The sequence below is a fragment of the Columba livia genome, chromosome 1, assembly GCF_036013475.1.
Source record: "Columba livia isolate bColLiv1 breed racing homer chromosome 1, bColLiv1.pat.W.v2, whole genome shotgun sequence".
Lineage (NCBI taxonomy): Eukaryota > Metazoa > Chordata > Aves > Columbiformes > Columbidae > Columba > Columba livia.
In genome coordinates, this window is record NC_088602.1 from 180091089 (window position 1) to 180111111 (window position 20023).

Below are 20023 nucleotides of genomic sequence, written 5' to 3' on the forward strand. Positions count from 1 at the left end.
AAAATAGCAATGAATGTACTGGAAACAGAAGGCTGATAGAGCATCTTCTTATGAGATCAGTATATCAAGCTGTCTCCTGCATGATGTAGGTGGCTGAGCTTGGGTAGTTGTCAATGACAACATGAATGAATGGACAAGACACAAGATGTGTGACATCTGATTGGTAATGCTCAGTATGAAAGAGCTTATGAAGAAATTTTAGATGTGTAAATGTCATGTCGTAACACAGATATTTATTCCTATAGTCACAGAGGCCACAGCTTCTTTTGGTTTTCTTATAGTTTGAGATTTTTAATAAAGTAATGAAATACATTTCTCTTTTCAGTGTTCTGTTTCCTGTGGAAAAGGTTTGAAGTTTCGTGATGTACATTGTTTTAATAGCTTCCAAGCTAAAATAGAGGAAGGAAACTGCAGACATTTGAAAAAACCACGGACATACAAAATATGTAGAGCTGGAAGATGTCCTGCTTGGAAGGCCAGCAGATGGAAAGAGGTATGTAAAATCTGCTATAATTATGTTCTCTGTGAGAGTACAAGACAAGATCGTATTGGTGACACACTGCTTCAATGGCAGCAATTCTCAGGAAGATTTTTTTGTATGCACATCACAAGTAAATCTACAAAATAGTAAGTACTTCATGATGTTTTTCTTTCTTTTAAAAGTAATTAAGAGCAAATATCTGTGAAAACTGAAACTACTTGGTAATCTGAAACTTGTTTTGGGTGGGTACCTGGTAAATTCAAGATAGCTGTAAGTTTTTGTAGTTTACTTACCCTCAGCAATGAATTCAGTAGTACCACTGTAATTGCTGTCATACTCTGAATATTGAAGCAAAGCCAGGTTTGTTGGGGAAGAACAATGAAAAGGAGTTGTGGGCCTTTTCCCTGGTTTGATCTTATGAAAGATCTCTCATCTTTTTGTGAAATTACGCACAACTGAACACGTGGCAATATTTTGCATTTCACTCACTCTTTCAAAATATAATTCCCCACATTGACAAAGACATGTTACCACTCTCCATAATTTGGCCACACTTGTTAGAGTAATATCTGCTCTATGGTTGGGCTTGAGTCTTTTGGTAGACTTTGGGACCTGTAATCAGGTTGCTGACTGGGGTGAAAGGGGGCTGTCTGTCACAACAAGCCCTGGTGTTGTAGTGAAATACATTCGACCGAGAAGGAGGAAAGGAGACACATGGCAGGAAGGATTTGAAACTTTTTAAGCTGCTCAGAATTCAAAATCCTTAGTAGAACCTGCAAAAGAAAGAAGTGTCCTCAACATACTGCCCCGTATTCAAGATTTCTCTAACCTGAAATACTGATTTTTTTTCCTTTAATTTTAATATTTCCATTTTAAAACAAGTCAAGGCTGTCAGTATTGAATAAATGAATTATTGAAACTCAGAAAGTAAACTGTTTAACCTTGCAAAAATGTAGACTTTTGCTTTGCATATTCCTATAGCGATTGTTTCTACTGTGAATTAAGATAAGCAGAAAGATTGGTCTGCGTACCTCAGATGCATTTATTTTCTGTATTTCTTAAAAATTTTGATTTTAATTGCAGTTTTATGTTTTTGTCATAATATTTCTTTTCTGATACAATGAAATATTAGTATGGTAGGAGCTGTGAGGTATATTTTAAATAATATACTACATACTAAGAGCATGTAATAATGGCAACTGTACCACCTTCAGGGGACAGTCTCATTTCACACTGGCAATGGCTGGTTTTGATCTCTTTTTAGTGTTCTGTAACCTGTGGAGTGGGGATTCAGCAAAGGGACGTCTACTGTCAGCTGAAGGGCCTGGGCCAAGTGAGTGAAGCGATGTGTCCCCATGGTGCCCAGCCTGCTGGCAAGAGGCACTGCTGGCTGCCTGCCTGCATGCAGTACCGGTGGCTGGCAGATGAGTGGGAAGACGTAAGTAAAGCTTCCAACTTGTATGAAGTAACTGACTGAGTCATGTCATGAGATCTTCTTCCATTTTTTTTACCAGGAAACATAGGCAAAATAAAGATCAGCATTAGGCATTAGCCTCAAGTTGCGTCAGATAAGGTTCAGATTAGATATTAGGAAAAAAATATTCACAGAAAGCATTGGAACAGGCCTCCCAGGGAAGTTGTGGACTCACTATCCCTGAAGGTGTTTAAAAGGTGTTTAGAGGAGGTTCTTAGGAGCATGGTTTAATGCTAGAGTTAGGTTATGGCTGGACTCTATGATCCTAAGGGTGTCTTCCAACTGCAATTATTCTATGATTTTCCTACCAAATATGCATTTTCATATTTAAGAAAATATAAAGATGCCCTCAGGAGAGAACTGTCCTTTTTAAAGGTGTGATAATTATTTTCTACATGCTAAAAATGTAATAACTTTTGTATCCATGTATACAAACATATACAAAGAGAGGGAAAACTAGAAATTATGTATAATACCTGAAATAGTATACACAAGGGTCTGTCTTTTACCATAAGATTAAACAAAAACCCAGTTTATGCAGTTGCGGTATCTTAATAATATGCACTATTAAGTTTCCTAAGGCAAACCCCCTGAAACTTTGAATATGAAGGCTCAAAAGTCTCAGGAACACGATGCTGTAGAAGTGAATACTGCTAATATGTACATCATTTATTGGTGCCCTGTAAAACCTGGGTTATACTCCTTCAGTCTGGACATATATATTCCTCTGTTAAGCTACACTGAGGGAAAGCTGGCACTATATCTTTCTTCCATGTTTTCTCTTTTCACGTAAAACTGTTAAAATGAGGAATTAATAGAAGTGTTTCAGAATGTGCTTTTAGCATATGTACTTAGCATATACACTTTCAGACAATGAAGGTGAAGTTTCCTTTCCCATCAAACATCTGCAATATTCCAGCTGGGTGTTCAAGCTCTCCACCACAAATGCATTGTGTTTCACTACATCTTCTGGCTGATTCATAACTTCTTCCATGTGGATATTGCTGTTTCCTTGAAATTCCTGTGTTCAATTCCCTTCTCTTACCAGCTTCATATATAGCCCTGTACATCTAGTATTACACCACAAGTTCAAGTGTTTATCCACCTGTATTCTGCTCCCGGTGCAGTACGTCCTCCACCCAACTGGCAGTATTTTGCCCAGCTGTCTCAGCTCTTAGTGCTCCTGTGTCATTTCCTTGCCTCACCAGTCACAGCGTCACAGGAACATTTCCCGATACAGCATTTCTCCAGCTTGCAGCTGGGAGGCCGAGAGCAGCAGCCACCTTTCTCCTACCAAACAGGAATTTTCATACTAAAGAAAAGAATATCTACAAGACTAATGTATAGAGCATAATGGAAAGGATTCTTCTGCCTGTCCCCATTACCTCATGACTGAGCTATTCCCTATGTGCCTGATATTCTGAGCTGCCCCATGCCGTTAAAAGATCAGGTGTTTCTGCAAGTTAAACCAGCCAACTGTCTCCACACTCCATGTCCTCTACAAGTCCAAAGCAACCAAGTTACCAAGAGGAGGGAGCCCGGCTCTGCACAGTGTCTCACGGTGGGAGGGCAAGAGGCAACAGGAGCAAGGTGAAGCCAGAGAGGTTCAAACTGGACGTTACGAAAAGCATTTTCTTCATGAAGAAAACCCAGGCAGTTTAATGGGCTGCACAGGGAATTTGTGCAGTATACATTCTTCGAGGTTTTCAAGACCTAACCTGTTAAAGTTGTAGATTTCCTAAGTCAGAGCTGTTTTACTCTATGGTGTCTTGTTTTAGTACTTCAAAATGCCCCTTCGAGTCAATAATAATAAAATTTGAACAATAGGCTTTATTATGTGTCAGACTTTGATGAGTTTTCTAATTGACTGATGTTGGGTCCAAAATAATACTAAGTTAGGTTTGGGTCTGACTGTATTAGGTGGTGTTATTGATTATTGCCTCTGCAGAGACTGGAGTTTGTGTATTTGAGCCTTCCTTTATCACAGCAAGTTCAAGCATGTAAGTTGAGGCACCCATAGCTGGGGATGTGCTGTTGACATGTATTACTCAGCCTGTACCTCCACTTTTCTGTATTCTGGTGGCAGCAAGGTTCTTATCTGTCCTGATAGAACTGCAACAATTCTTCATCCCACCAACTTGCCATGGGAGAGATCTGAGGACACAGAGAGAGCAAAGGCACAGGCTCAAGAGATACTGCTGCAAAAGGCTGCCACTGTCTTCATTAACAGGCAGTTTTGTTTCCTCTTCCCCCCTTCTCTTCCCCCCTTCTCTTCCCCCTTTCTCTTCCCCCCTTCTCTTCCCCCTTTCTCTTCCCCCTTTCTCTTCCCCCTTTCTCTTCCCCCCTTCTCTTCCCCCTTTCTCTTCCCCCTTTCTCTTCCCCCCTTCTCTTCCCCCCTTCTCTTCCCCCCTTCTCTTCCCCCCTTCTCTTCCCCCCTTCTCTTCCCCCCTTCTCTTCCCCCCTTCTCTTCCCCCCTTCTCTTCCCCCCTTCTCTTCCCCCCTTCTCTTCCCCCCTTCTCTTCCCCCCTTCTCTTCCCCCCTTCTCTTCCCCCCTTCTCTTCCCCCCTTCTTTTCTTCTTGACCGACTTATTCCTTTCTTATTACACTGAAATCCTTTTTTGGCTCTTTTCACACAGAAGAGCTTTTTCACTCAGCCTGTCATCCTGGCCTGACATTTTAATTGTCTCCTCCATCTCACCCCACAGTTAGTGTCATGTCATTATACACAATTGTATTCTCAGCTGATTGGAGGTACCTGAACTTTGGAAACAAAGTAAAGGGTTTTGATCCAGTGAGTAATTCAGTCCAACACTAATAACAGATGTCATAGAAGTTTTTGCTGTCTGGGTTTTACTGGTGTGTGTGGCAGTTGGCAAATAACTTTGTTCTGTAAAGGGCTAGTTTTAAGTACAAAGCCTATAGCTGTTTTTCTCACTCTTAGTGCTCAACAACATATAGAAGAGGAAAGGAAATATATCGAAAAGTGAAGTGTGTAGGTGAAAACCAGCTCCAAGTGGATGAAAGCTTCTGTGATCCTGCCACAAAGCCTACATCAACCAAAAACTGCGGGATAGCTCCCTCTAAATATGTGGTGCTCACAGGAGAACTGTCACAGGTAGACTAATTATACTGTTCATGCTTTTTTTGATATAGCTTTGCACTAAAGAGTGTTATATTGCCGTAACGTGCATTATGCCTGTGGAGCAAAAAATGTGTATTTTCATCTGAATAAGGGTGCCTAAACTTTCTGCACATTACACCTTCAAATCAGCCATGTTTTATTCTAGTGACTGTGTTATCAGTCTTCTGTTAGCCCCCTGAGACTTATGAACAGCAGCTAAAGGACAGCTGCCCCCACCACAGGATTCCTTTGCTGCTTCCCAGGAAACTCTCTTGTGAGCTGATCTCACTGAAGTAAACAAAAATCTTTTAATTGATTTCAGAGAAGTGGTAGATCAGTGCTTGCTCCCCTTGCACATCTGAGAAAAAGGCAGCGTGGGACATCCCCCCTCCTTGCATGCACAACTACTGCAGACCTTCACTTCTGCACGCTAACGTGGCACATGTGGAATTACAGGCTTTACCAACGTGAGGGTCACAGCTGACTTTTCTGTAATTGCAATGCTGCCCAAAGGTTGTTTCTTAGAAATAACGCCCGCGTTGGGGATTTTATTTCAGTGCTCAACCAGCTGTGGGTTTGGTTACCAGCAGAGGATCACGTACTGTGTTGGAATCCATTCTATTCAAGATCTGCATGCCCATGGCCTTCAAACTGTAGCGTACCGAGAATGCCCAGTAGAGCCATCCCCATACATTTATAAATGCAATGTCAAAGAATGTTCACAAGCAGCTACCTGGAGAGTGGGGAAGTGGACCAAGGTGAGTACAGATGTGCAAGCTGCCTCAAACACAAATGATTGCCAAGACTAATTTGCTGATGTAGCTTTGTTAATGATTTGCTACCTTCTGAACTAACTCTGGATGGCTATCCATGTCTAGTGCTCAGTGTCTTGTGGAGTCGGGGTAAAGGAGAGAGCTGTAGAATGTATGACTGAAAACGGCTTATCCAGTGACTTGTGCCTTCCACGTTTAAAACCAGACGCCAGAAAGATCTGCCGTGAGGAAGAATGTAAGTAACAGCTGTAATTTTCAGCTGAAGTTCATATTCCAGGTTATTTATACAAAATTTATATATCTATTTGGAGTACAATCTTGCAAAAGTAAGTCCTAAAGCTAAGCTCTATTCATGAAATATTAATATGATTTAATAATTCATTTTGAAGGTGAAATTCTTACCACCTGCAGAGATATCCAGATTAAAAAGGGGATTAGAAATGATGGTGAATACCTACTAAACGTTAAGGGAAGGATGATAAAGGTACTTTCAATATTTGAGCTTTTATGAGCACATATTTTTATGTAATAATACTTTTCTAATAAAGATTTTGCTGAAGGGCTGTATTTCCTCTTGCAGATTTATTGTTCAGGCATGCACTTAGAGAATCCCAAAGAATATCTGACTTTGGTAAAAGGTGAAGCAGACAACTTTTCTGAAGTGTATGGATTCAGGTACAAAAGTGGATTTGTAGCTTTATGAAGTGTGTTTATTTCTTCCAAAATAAAATAATAAAATAATACTTAGATTTGTGAGGACAGATGAGTAGAACTTTTTCTCCTTGGTTTTCTGTTTTGAAGATCCAGACATAAGAACACACAGACAGAAATCTGGATACTTCAGGGATGAAATTGGGTTAATTACACTAAATTATTATAATTTTTTTTAATCTTGACCTTAGTAGAAATGGTGTAGAAAATAGTGTTTCACTGAGCCAAGATTAACAGCTGAGTTTCTTGTTCACTAACTGTTGTTTAATATTTTTTATGTGGCATGATGCAATGCAATTAATTTTCACTACAATGTTATGGAAAATATCAAAAGGAAATCTAAACCTTCACTATTCTCCAGGCTGCAGAATCCATATGAATGTCCTTTCAATGGAAGCAGAAGGCAAGACTGTGCCTGTCAAAATGATTACCTCGCAGCTGGCTTCACGGTTTTTAGCAAAATAAGATTTGATGTAGTCTCCATGCAAATCAAAAGTAAGCATTTTAGCAGTTTTAGCCTATGTGAGTATTCTATTGAAATTGCACATGGTTGTGATTACCAAATTACGATTTCTGACCCCACTTGTGGACTCAATTGTACCATTTTGGGGCAATTCCTTTAGGAATTCAGTGAGAATTTCAAATTAAAAAAAAAAATGGAGAAACCAACACTACTTCCCATGTTAGTTTATTCCAAGTGGTCAAGTGGCATTTGTCTTGCCGATTCATATTTTATGTGTGAACTAGCTTCAGTTTCTAAGGTTTTGTTCCCATTATTCCATTTTCTTTTAGCTCCTGGCATATTTTTCTTGGGAAAGCCTTCCTACGCTGTAGTTAGTTGCAGACATACTAAATGGACAGGGAATCTTGCAGCACTTTCAGGCCTCTGCCTGAAGATGACAAGGTGGCCCACAACCAGCTCACTGGGAGCTGCACCCAAGTGCACATCCATGGTCTCCCAAACCCTTCCTCTCTCATAAAGAAACTGGGCTTGTAGGTTGGACTGATTTTGCATTAACTGAAATGGACTATTTAAAATGGTCTGGAGGAAAAACAAACAAACAAGCCCACAATCAACCAAAAAAAAAAACAAACAAGAAAAAGGTCAGTTAGCAGGTCAGTTTTCACCTGACCTCCTCATGTAGCAGTTTCAGTGTTGAGTAATTTTCTCTTTTCTAGCCACAGATTTTCTTTTTGCTCAGACAATACTTGGGAGACCAGTTCCTTTTGCTACAGCTGGAGATTGCTACAGTGCTGCCAGATGTCCACAGGTATTTACAATTCCTTATGACCTTGAAATGTGCAGGTAAGAGGAAAAAAGTAAAAAATCTGCTTTAGAACTCGAAGTTTCTAAACCAATATCCTACGCTGTCTACTCTGTGGACTACATTAATACAGAGTTTTTCTTTCTCCTTTCTCTCCCATTCTGCCTTTTTTTTTTTTTATCTGTTTATTCCACACTTTCCCTCTAGGCTCCATGTATGTGTAATCAGCTTTCTATGTATTTCATGTATCGTTCTCTGTCCCCCTGGATGTGATGTACCCTTTCTTTTCCCCTATTCCCTTCTCAATCTTTGTTCTCCTCCAGTGATTTTCCTTTTCTATAATCCTGCAGATTTTTTCTTATCTTTTGTCCGTTTCTCTCCTGATTCTTCATATCTTTGAAGACTACCAGAGGAAATCAATCCCATTTAGCAGCGTAATTTAAAATTTATACAATCATTGATGTGTCTACATTAGTGTGTTAGATTGGATTGGATGGTGCTTTTTAAGTGAATCTCTGAATTGTCCCACTTTACTGTGTGATGGTTCACATCATGGAGCAGTCTTGAAAGACATGAAATGGATGCCTTCTGGATGAAAATAATGAGTTCCAGACGGGCCTTAATGCACTCCAACTGCTGATGGGACTAGATGAGAGTTAGTCCAAAACAAAACCCCAATCTGTGTACTCTATATGGACATTGAGCTCTCTGGCCCAACATTTTCACTCCACGGATCTGCTCATATCACAATGTCCTCCTTGCTGATGCAGATAGAGCCCTAGTCTGAAATAGTCCGTCTAGGCTGCTTTTGGAGTCCACTGGCAGATGTGGTATTCCCTAGAACACAGTTCAGCTAATATTACTCTGTGAGACACCTTAGGATGATGTCAACCATCCTCTGGAAGCACACATTTCATTTCACTGATTATGAAGTTAAGACAGACCAGCTCAGACTTGCTCTAGGTTGGCCATCCATCCAAGGAGCTTAAACTTACGACAGGCTGTGTGGTTGGACACATTCAAGGGCAGCTGAGACAATTTAGATACAGTAAAAAGGCCTCCATTCCTGCACTCTGAGTCCTTGAAATCTGTTCCTGACCTTGAGGATGCTGCATGGCGTCAGACAGCTGTTAAGCTGTCATTATAATTGTACATAGCACTTCTCATTTATTTTTGCAAAATGGTATCACTGTGAATGAAGTTACTTTGGGCCGGTTAATTGTGGAAAGCATTCCAGTCTGTTTGTGTGAATTTCCTCCAGATGCTTTATTTATTAAATGGAAATCTTCCACTTTTTGGGTACTTGAAGAACAACCTACCCTATCCATATGAGCTTATGTTAGCTCATTCTGAGTGTATCAGTGCTATAAGCACAGCAACTTGACACAGAAGTGCTCTCAAAACAAATCTGCCCTACTGGACAATATAAGACTGAGTTTTTATAAAGGAATTTCAGTGAATCACAAGAATAAAGACTGATGTGTTTTTATACATACATGCATGCATATACCAACACAGATATTTCTATATATAGAAAAATATAAATCTCACAGAATCACATGATATTTGACTATGATGATATTAAGCAATAAAATACAGAAGCTAGCATCTAATAAAAATGTAGTATTTGCTAAAGCTTTGTTTTCAGGATTTAGGCAATTTTAACTAGATTTGAATACAGAAATTCAGGCCTTCAGTGAATTATATGGAGATGTGGAGGAGTTTTGTGATTATAGTGCTGCCCGAACTGACCATTAGGCTCCCTATAGAGTTAGTACTTCTTTCCAACATATTGTACTACTCTGTGAATGCAATTTAATATGTTTCTCTACCACAGTTTCTTTATCAAGTGCAGGTTGTATCTTCTAATATATTTCTTATTCTCCTACGGACTCAGTCTGTTTTAAAACTAGTCTCTACTTTTAATAAATTAAAATCTAGTATGTAGCAAGGAAGCTAAAATAATGTGAATTGTCTGTTAGTTCTGTATTCAGACAGATGCTGCAGATGCTGTAGATCAGCTGATGCACGGGTGCTGCTTACTGCAGAATAACCTGTTCATGTTTCTGTGTCCTAAGTGTCCAAAAAATCAGGGTGCAATGCGGTGTACAGTTAAGTACAGGTTAGGTACACACCTTTGAGTCCTTACTGTCTAGATATTCCCTAGAGTGAAATGTGCAGACATACAAAGTGTTTTAGTGTTTTAAACTCTGTTTATCAGCTCTGTATTTTACATTTTGCCTTTTTTTTTCTTTTGTTGTTAGGGACAGTTCAGCATTAATTTGGCTGGTACAGGTCTGAGATTATCCAGTACAGTTAGGTGGATTACTCAGGGCAACTATGCAACTGCTGACATACACAAATCCCACGTAAGTTGATGCTTTTTTCCTTTACCTGCTCTTATGACTTGGAATATTACGCCTCCAGGCGTGCAAGTGATGACTATTTACTGAAAGCTAGTTGGAAATCAAAAATAGTGTACAAGGTATCTGACCCTTCTAAGTCTTCTTCCAGATGTAATGTGAAAACTAGGCCTGATAGTTTACTCTTAAATATCTCATAGCATGTTTAATCACATAGAATATAATCCAGATCAACACTGCCTGCCTGTCCTCCTCTTACTAGTTTTAAGAGCCTATTCGTATATTAATCAGGTTTACTAAAATACTTAATAATGCTTAAAAAAAAAAAACCAACACCAAAAACCCATTTTATTAAAGAAGCCCTACTACAGAGGATCTTTACAGATTGCTGACCTCCAACTTGATTTGTATGGGAAACCAAAAGACCAGTTAAACAAGAACTGCAAACATGCACAGTTTAAGACAACATTGTACAGTGAGACAGGAAAGAAGGTACGGGGCGATACTGATAAATTATCTTTATGCCTGTTTTGCTAATTTGATGCTGTCTCTTGATTTAATATTTGTCAGTATGATTTGTCAAAGGGTCTATTGTGTGCAAACCTCAAGGAGATTTTTGTACAACTGTGATTTCAGTCGCTTTTCTTGATTGACTGTTCTCTTTGTCTCATTCCCAGGATGGTACTAAAATATATGGAAGATGTGGAGGATTTTGTGGAAAATGTATTCCTAACACAATTGTTGGTCTCCAACTTCAAATACAGTGAGAACTCTGATGTGGTAAGAACATCAAAGCAGGGACATCTGCCTTTTAGGTGCAAATTGTAGGTGCTGTGAATACATATATATATATATATATATTAATTCTTTCATCTCTGTAATGTTCATTACTGTACTGCTCACTACTAAGAATTCCTGTTTTCTTCAGTGTTTGTTCAGGGATGTATTATCTATTTGTGGGCTTGTAAGTGCCTAAATCACAATCATAAACCTTCAGGTTTTAATGGAGAGGCATTTATTCAATGTACAGTATGTATTAGCAAGTAACTTGCACTGAGGTTTCTACTATGGGTAACAGCCTAAATTGTCTCATGATTGTAACACTTTACCTGCAACTGATTAGTGCAATTCTTTACTCAGAATTCAGTAAAATGGTACTCTACTGATGTTTTTGATCAACTGTAGTAAACTATAAAAAGGAGTCATTCCTATATAGAGAAGACAGGTAATATATGAAAATGCTTCTAATTTTCTGAAACCTCTTAGGAATTATCTGACAATAATTTGCAGAAGAAGAGTGTATAACCAACACACTTCAGATAGTTTCTATAGAGCTGCGTGTCTCTGTCAGTAAAAACATTTTTCCCCATCCCTTTCATTATATTCTTTGTGGTGCTCAAATACTAGCAGTAATCCTGTGAAGTGTGGTTTAACCCCTGTAGTCTCTATAGTACATTAAACATCTAGGCTTAGCTTTGTCGTGGTTACAGGAAAAGAAAATAAGGAAACTATTTGCTTGGAAATCTGATTTTTAAATCCCTGATTCTCATCCAAGTACACTGTAAAAGCAGTGTATTTTGTTTACTGTAGCATCTTGTATGTGATTGTATGAATATGTATTTACTTAAACACTTTCCATATACACCTTACTCCTTATATTGGCCAATGGCATATTAGTAAAGGTTGTAGTGTTTGTCCCGCTTATATTCCAATTCAGCCTAATTTTCAGTAACCTTAGGGAAAACTCTGGGCAGAGGCAGCATCAAGCCCTACAGCGTGTTTGGTGTCCATCTTTGATTCAATTGAATTTTTCAGTGGTTGTAAATACATCTTCTAGTTAAAATTATTTATTCAAGAGAAGTAAATGTATGGAAGAGTTACAAGGTTTAAAAAACAATCTAGCTCTTTGATTTGTTGTTTTGTTCTGTAGAGATATATGCATATAAAGAGCATGCATTTCAGGGCCAACTCTCAGGTATTCAGAATGAATTTTTCTGCATGCACAATAGCATACGTTACATACCAGATAGCTATACATACTTTTTGTGACAATGTGTGTTCTGTAAACCAAATATCTGTTTTGCATGCCACTGAAATTGGTAGATCAAATGGCAGCTACATCACATTATTACCCACAAAGAGTTATCCATGAATTAGCAATATGTATTAATTAAAAACAATACTGTACCACAGAAGTGTAAGCAGCTACTTTTTAGGTAACACATGTAGGTAATCATTTTGTGATCTCTGCATCAGAAATGTATTTTTGCACTATGTGCCTTATATTAGTTGTAAACATTAATAAGAATACAAAGCATTATTTTCCTAGAAATGTTTACATTTATAATTAAAATCGTGTAATTTATAAAATATTTATATAATAAATATGCTTGTTTGAATGGTATCAGAGTATGTACTTTTTTTTTTTTAAATCAAATGCTTAGTACAAAACATTACCAAAAAAAAATTAGAGTATGCACAGTATAACTACATTGTTAATAGCTCTTCACAGTAATATACATAGACTTATACTGGAATAACTGCTGCACAAGGAGGTTATAGCCATACAGATATCACCCATGGAAGCAAATCCTGCTTCGGAGGTACAAACTCCATGTCTGCATCCTCCTTCCAGTCATTCTCCCATGTTCACCTCTACCTTTCTTGGCAGGTTGCCCTGTAAATTGTTCACTGAAATAACGTAGAAATCTGAAATAATCTTCCTTCTCTCTGTGCTAAACACTGATCAATTCATTTAGACCGTGGTCCCTTGACACCCGCTTTGGCAGAAGGAGAACTGCGGTCTGTCTCCATACCCAGGAGAACCATTTTTTTGTCAGCCCTGAAACTCCACTTAAGGGCGAGGAAGTGCTCTCAGCTCTGCTGCCACAAAATCACTCTGTAAATCCGCTACCAATGTGATTCTTAACCCAATATTCAACACAGTATGTTTTTGTTGGGTAATAGTAGTGATTTTTGAGTAAAAATGTATATTTTCTATAATTAGAGTAAATCCTGTGGCCCAAAGTCAACTTCTGCATGAAACAGCACTGTATTGAATTGTAGTTTTTTACATCTTTTCTTTCTTTTATCCTTTGGAGTTTCAGCTCCGGTGTAGTGAGAAAGTACTTGTTTGTTCTGGCATCTTGTGATTTCCTTGTGTTAGGATTTTGATTTTTTTGAGAAAAATGGCTTAATCAATTACCCTATTTCAACTTACTAACTTTTCATCGTGAGGGCAATTTAAGGCAAACGTGAGCCTGATAATAAGCTCTAATGAATATGGAAATGTGATGATGCTGACGTATTAGAAAGATCATGCAATGAAGTGAGAATCATGGGTTGTACTTGCAGTATGATGTTTCCATCTCCTTTAATTGTCATTGTTATGGATTTCTGTTGCACCGAGCAGCTGACACATGTACCAGGGTAGCGGGCTGTTCCATGAGAGTGCTGTGAGTTCCAGCTCGTGGGTCTGTGTGTGCCGAACTGCCCATGACTGGTCAGTCACATAGCTCTCCAGCTTTGGTTGATGCTTAGGAAATGAAGCACTCAACTGTCCCGTCACTATTCTTTACAGAAGAAAAGAATTAAGGAATGGTAATAGTTAAAGATGATTGTATCAATACTTTCCGTTAGATGTTTTCTAGGACATTTTCAATCCCATCAACAATAGCATCAAGTATTAGGTGACACAACAGCACTTACTTGCTTATATATATGCAGCCCCCCACACACATAGTAGTTATCTGAACACTGAATGCTAAAGATTGACTAGATGTAAAAAGCCTTATTTCTTACATTTATCTAACCAAATGTCACTCAATGTGCTATGAAATGGTGTGCTGCCATGTGTCAGTACCTGTGGCATCCCTTGATGAAGACATTGTCTAGATGTCTTTTACCTGTTTTTCCCCTAATGTGACACCAGGGAGATAGCAGAGGAGCTGGAAACCCTAGCTCTGGGTCCATGAACAGGTTTCCATCCCAGCTGAATTCACCCTTGCTGGGTCTGTTGTGCATCTCTGCCCACAGAGAGAAGCAGAATATTTGGTCCAGGACATACATATAAGTGTTGTTCCATCAGCCAAGGCCCCGTTCATGGGGAGAGTTGTGACTGTGATTTCAGCACATGTATATGTCTATGCAGGTTTTTGAAGGATAGTCAGGTATATTTCTTACCTAACTGAAAGGCTATAATACCTGAGACATACTTGAAAAGGTGAAAGGAAAGCATTTGGGTTTTTCTTCCAATCCTATGACCTGGAATATGTTTAGCATAAATCCTTACTTTTGTTCACTATTTGAAATAAAAATTACATACATCTACCGGGGGTTTATGTCTTTGCAGTTTTATTGTGGTAACACATGAGATACCTGAGATCTTCAGTATCTGAATAAAATATTACTATCTTGCAAGTGCTTTCTGTATCTTGCAGGGCTTTCAATAAGATTAGTGAGGAGTGTGAGGGGTAGATTTTTATTGTTTCCATAAAGAAACAGATTTGTTAGAATTGATGTTCTGTGGCTATCAAAACTGAACTTAAATTAGACGTGCAATGGAAATGTGCTGTAATATTTTAATCTTAATTAAAATATAGATAACAGGGAAAACTATATACAAAAATTGCTTTGAAGCATGGTAACTGAATATTTAAATAGGGAAGGAATATTAAAATGAGCATCAAATATGAACATTCTAGTTGAGATTTCATAGTAATCCATGTTGGCTTAATTTGTAAATGGAATAAATTTCCAACTGCCTTCCAAAGAAGCCCATCGGAACCTTTTCCGAAAATTAACTTTCATGATACAGTAGACTTCCATATTTCTACTTTGAACTATGAAATTGCCAAAGACTACACTTGACTGCCTTTATACTTACTCATATGTTGAACAGTTACATGGTATCTCACTCAGTGCAGGTAAAAGTAGGACTGGAGGCCAGCATAGCAGAACCTGTATCACAGAATTACAGAATGTCAGGGATTGGAAGGGACCTCAAAGGATCATCTAGTCCAATCCCCCTGCTGGAGCAGGAACACCTAGATGAGGTCACACAGGAACATGTCCAGGTGGGTTTGAATGTCTCCAGAGAAGGAGACTCCACAACGCCTCTGGGCAGCCTGTTCCAGTGCTCTGTCACCGTCACTGAGAAGTTTCTTCTCATATTTAAGTGGAACCTCCTATGTTCCAATTTTTACCCATTACCCCTTGCCCTATCATTGGTTGTCACCAAGAAGAGCCTGGCTCCATCCTTTTGACATTCACCCTTAACATATTGATAAACACTAATTAGGTCACCCCTCAGTCTTCTCAACTCCAAACTAAAGAGACCCAGCTCCCTCAGCCTTTCCTTATAAGGAAGATGCTCCACTCCCTTAATCATCTTCATTGCTCTGCACTGAACTCTCTCAAGCAGTTAAATTTTTCCCTGCCAACTCTCCAGCCTGTCCAGGTCTCGCTGGATAGCAGCACAGCCTTCTGGCATGTCAGCCACTCCTCCCAGCTTGGTGTCACTGGCAAACTTGCTGACAGTGCACTCTATTCCCTCATCCAAGTCGTTGATGAAGATATTGAATAGTACTCATTCCAGCACCGACCCTTGAGGGGCTCCACTAGATACAGGCCTCCAACTGGACTCCACCCTATTGACCACAACTCTCTGGCTTATTTCCTACAGCCAGTTCACAGTCCACCTCACTACCCAATCGTCTAAACCACACTCCCTCAGTTTAGCTGCAAGGATGCTGTGGGAGATTGTGTCAAATGCTTTACTGAAATCAAGATAGACCACATCCACTGCTTTGCCACCATCTGTCCACAATATGACATATATCCACATATGACATCATGTCCTCCAGGCCAGAGAGATGCAACCCTGGAGAAGTGTTTGTACCCTATGGACCAGTTCATGGTTTCTCTTGTAAGGCCTGCTTTGCTCTCCTGTAGTACTTGGCCTTCTTTGCCTGAGCCTTCATGATTTTTCAAGATGGTCGCAGTATATCTATGCATTAAAAAAACCTTTGCGAGGGGTTTCCTCAGCCTCTCTCTGGTGTGCTTTGGAAATAGGCTGAATAGATCACAGAAAAAAATAAGGTATTGCTTTTAAAGTGCATTCCTTCTTCACAATACTTGCTTTTCTTCAGATAGCACAGTAACTGTGACGATAGAAGGGGAAAATCACCTCCATTTTATCCAAAGAGAAGAACAAGCTGTCTGGGTTGGAGTTGAATCTGACATGTAATCTTCTTATCCGTAGAAGGTGGTTTTGTTTTACACAATTAAGTTTATTTTGCAATACCGTAGCTTGAGAGGCTTTTCTGGGCTTTGTTTATCCTGGCTTTAGAGAAGCAATCTGTGCTTTGTTTCTGATAAATTTCTCTTTGTGTTCAGTTATGACAGATACTCCTTTGAATCGACTGTACAAAAATACTGTAGCAGCAGAGCAAAGATCTAACTGTATTTATGTCTATATTCTGTCTTTAAACATGAACAGCTGTGCATACATTCATCTGTCTCATGTCTGACTCTGTTCTGCCATCCAGAACCTTTTCCTTTTAATAAACAAATGTTTCCTCCTTTAATCTGTGTGTGTGTTTTATCTCTGTTGCTGCAACACAATTTTCTTGTCCACATATGTTTTTCAAATCTCATTTGTATAATTAAACAAAGCATGCAACAGGGAGAGCCCACGCTGTAAATGGTAGAGAACTACTCTCTCTTCAAGCAGCTGAAATAAAACAAGCTATTTCTGTCTTGCACACCATTACTATTTTGTTTTGGAAAGCAAAACCCTGCATTTATGAATACTGAAAGACTCTTTTTGAAATCACTGTATGGTCTTATTTTACAGTCCAATTTGCAGAAGCAAGGAACATTCAAGGAGAGCTCATGAATTTTCTATGTGCAAAAGGCTAGAGTGATTCATAGCAGCAGCATGTATTTATGCCTGGTGGGATGAAATCCTTTTTTGCATTTTAGTTGTCTCTGGCAGCTATTCGTTGATCATAGTAATGACATTCAGGGTCAGTTCATCATTCTCCATGAGTTTTTTGATGTTCCTCTGGAAGCTGGATTAATTAAAAATGTGCTTGCACAGAAAACAAATTGAAAGTTGCGCCTGTAAAATGGGGGAGCTGAAAGTTTCTTTTTAGTGATTTGTATTTAAAATGTCTTGGAGAACGGGCTTGTTGTAAAAACATTTATTTAACACCACAGTAAAGAAAACCAGCAGCCCTGCTAGGGTTTGTGTACCTAGGTCTGCAACTCAGGGCGAGGAAAGCTGCCACCAGTGGCCCCTTTCATCAGGCCTTATGAGGTTATTTAGCTAAGAATCCTTTGCTCTGCAATTATTGTTTTCTGTCTTAAGTTTATCGTTACTTCTGCTAGAAAAGTAACACTGTCCGCAGTTCCTCAACTAAATTCCTGCTTGTGACTTCTGAGAGAGGAGGGAAAAACAGGAGTAAATTCGTAGTTGTTACCTCAAAGAGAAAACACACAACCTGTGTGCTAACATAAAGGCAGTACTATAATAGAAAGTGCACAGTAAATAAAGATTATTTTACTTCTAGAGACCTTTCTTCAGTGCTAGAATTAGAGATTCATCGCTGCTCGCTCTTATGTGGCTGGGTATATTTTTGGTATTATGCTGCCAAATATTTACTCAGAGGGATTATTTTGAGGTAGATCTACGGCGAACGGAGACAAACAGAGAGGGAGATTTTCTTTGGGTTGGAAGTACACCCTGTTGCAATGTGTTTGCCTGGCCAGCTGTCGACAGCATTGCTTCATGTGAAATTCAACATTCAGAGTATTTGCAAAGCAGCAGAGGAAGTGAACTCTGGAGCACTGTTCGCAACAGTAACTCACACCCCTGTCTAAGCAGAGGGACAGGGACGGCTTTATCTCTAAAATGGAAACAAGCTTCTGGCTACCCGAAAAGCTTACCTAGCCCGTAATCAAGCAAAAGCCCCACCATTGTTATCAGCGGAATACTGTTACTGCCATAATAAATTATATATAAGCTGTAAGAATAGTACAATTTTCATAAAAAATATATCCACAGGCAATTCCATGCTGTGCAGTGTCATTTTCTCTCTCTGTGTTTTTGTCCCTTGCACCACAAACATTGTTTCATACCTTTGGGATAAGCCTGACTTTTCTAGCCAAAAGAACCTTCTTCTGGAGAAATTAGTTCTTCAAATTATTTTCTTTCTGCTTTACTCGCTAACGTTATTGCCCTAGAAACACACACTCAAACAGCTGTGTATTTAAATATATGTCTACCGGCCCCTTACATACACACTCCTCATCAAGCCAATGGTGTTTTCCACGCCAGAAGTCACAAGCTGGCACAAGCATAAGAAGCAACCTGGCAAAGTTGTGGGGTTTTTTGTTTGTTTGGGGGTTTTATTATTGTTGTGGTTTGTTGTTTTGTTGTTTGCTGTTTGTTTTTGTAATGTACATTATGAAAAAAATCACTGTTCAGTACAATAAAAGTCTTCTGAGTCTGATCCCACCAGTTACCCTACCAGGGTGTATTTCTTGCACTTCACCAAATCCCAGTAATAAGCATGTATTTCTGTGCTGGTGCATGCATCTAGTTGTGGGAGTCCACTTTCCCATGCTTGAGACATCAGGCTGTGGGCTTTTCGAGATGTTTGTTCCTAGCCATGTATCTTTCTCTGGCATTTTGTCCAGGACAAAGCATGCAGTTATTTCTCAAAATACATTATCACTAATAGAAATACAGGAGAAATAGTTTAACACAGTAAATATTGTGGTTTGTTTTTTTTGTTGTTTTGTTTTGTTGTTGTTGTTTTTTTGTTTGTTTTTTTTAATGAGGAGTTGCTATTCAACATTTCTGTCTTATCAGAAATGTTGCCAGTTAAATTCCTCATAGCTGCACGAGAATCACTTACTCTGAAAGCAAAAATTTCATGCACTTCTGAGGGCATATTTTGCTTTAATGGTCTATGTAGTTGTATACTGTGCTGCTAATTCACACTGCCTTTCCATATGAGCCAAAGCTAAATGATTTCATCGGTGCCACACCAAGTGTGAGCTAAAACATATCAGAATATTAGATATGAGGACATTAAAATGATCTCTTGGCATGCAGGAGATGGGCTGTCATCCTTACATAGATGCAACTTGCAGATGATAGTCTTAAACCTAGATCGTCTTCCTAAAAAGACTGATGAATTGATGAATGATAGAGCATATCAAAGAATATATAAAATCCCTGCTTGTTTGCCTGAGAAGTTTCGTTTTCCTCACTCACCTGGCTGACCCAGTCCTTGCTCCATTAATAGCACACTCATCCATTGTCATCAGGAATGGGCTCGTTTGTGAGCCAGGAAGGAGGGATCTTCTTCCCTCCAGGATGGATTTCAACAATCAGTGTAGAGCTTATGCCTTAGCATCTCCTGGAGGCAATGCGGGCAGTTGGTTTCCTAGAAGTGCCTTCTGTCAATCTCATTTTTTCCACAGGCGCCATTAAGGAGCCTGGGTGTCCTGTGGCTCACATGACATCGCAAGGCACCTCTGAGGCTCGGCACTGGGGTGTCTGCTGTGCCCTGCTCAGGACAGAGCTCCTTCTGCCCTGCTGCAGTTCAGGAGCCACCTGTCTTTCAGCCTATCAGAAACAGTAAGACAAATAAAGTATGAAAGATGACTTCTTCAAATCTCCAGTTGACTGGTTTAGGGTTCGTGACTGTTCTTAGCATTTGTTACCTGCAACAATTTCACAAATTCGTTATCATAATAACAAGAGGCTTCAGGTGGCATCAGTTGTTTATTTTATAATGTTCTATATAACCAGAGGCCTCAG

At 39.2% G+C, this 20023-nt stretch overlaps 1 protein-coding gene across 6 annotated transcripts in view; it reads left to right on the forward strand.

The window, feature by feature from the left end:
- Nucleotides 1–16775, forward strand: part of ADAMTS20 (ADAM metallopeptidase with thrombospondin type 1 motif 20) — a 100867-nt gene extending 84092 nt beyond the window's left edge. For 3 of the 6 annotated variants that reach the window (XM_065048625.1, XM_065048624.1, XM_065048623.1), the window contains exons 29-39: nucleotides 326–493; nucleotides 1746–1919; nucleotides 4897–5070; nucleotides 5634–5834; nucleotides 5955–6084; nucleotides 6239–6333; nucleotides 6430–6524; nucleotides 6922–7055; nucleotides 7740–7831; nucleotides 10090–10194; nucleotides 10866–16775. In XM_065048625.1, the coding sequence (XP_064904697.1) occupies nucleotides 326–493; nucleotides 1746–1919; nucleotides 4897–5070; nucleotides 5634–5834; nucleotides 5955–6084; nucleotides 6239–6333; nucleotides 6430–6524; nucleotides 6922–7055; nucleotides 7740–7831; nucleotides 10090–10194; nucleotides 10866–10955 (1458 nt within the window). In that variant the 3' untranslated portion in view covers nucleotides 10956–16775. Of the gene's footprint in view, nucleotides 1–325; nucleotides 494–1745; nucleotides 1920–4896; nucleotides 5071–5633; nucleotides 5835–5954; nucleotides 6085–6238; nucleotides 6334–6429; nucleotides 6525–6921; nucleotides 7056–7739; nucleotides 7832–10089; nucleotides 10195–10865 lie in introns of those variants that run through there. The other 3 variants (XR_010469549.1, XR_010469551.1, XR_010469550.1) reach the window with 3 other exon arrangements.
- The last annotated feature ends 3248 nt before the right edge of the window (nucleotides 16776–20023 follow it).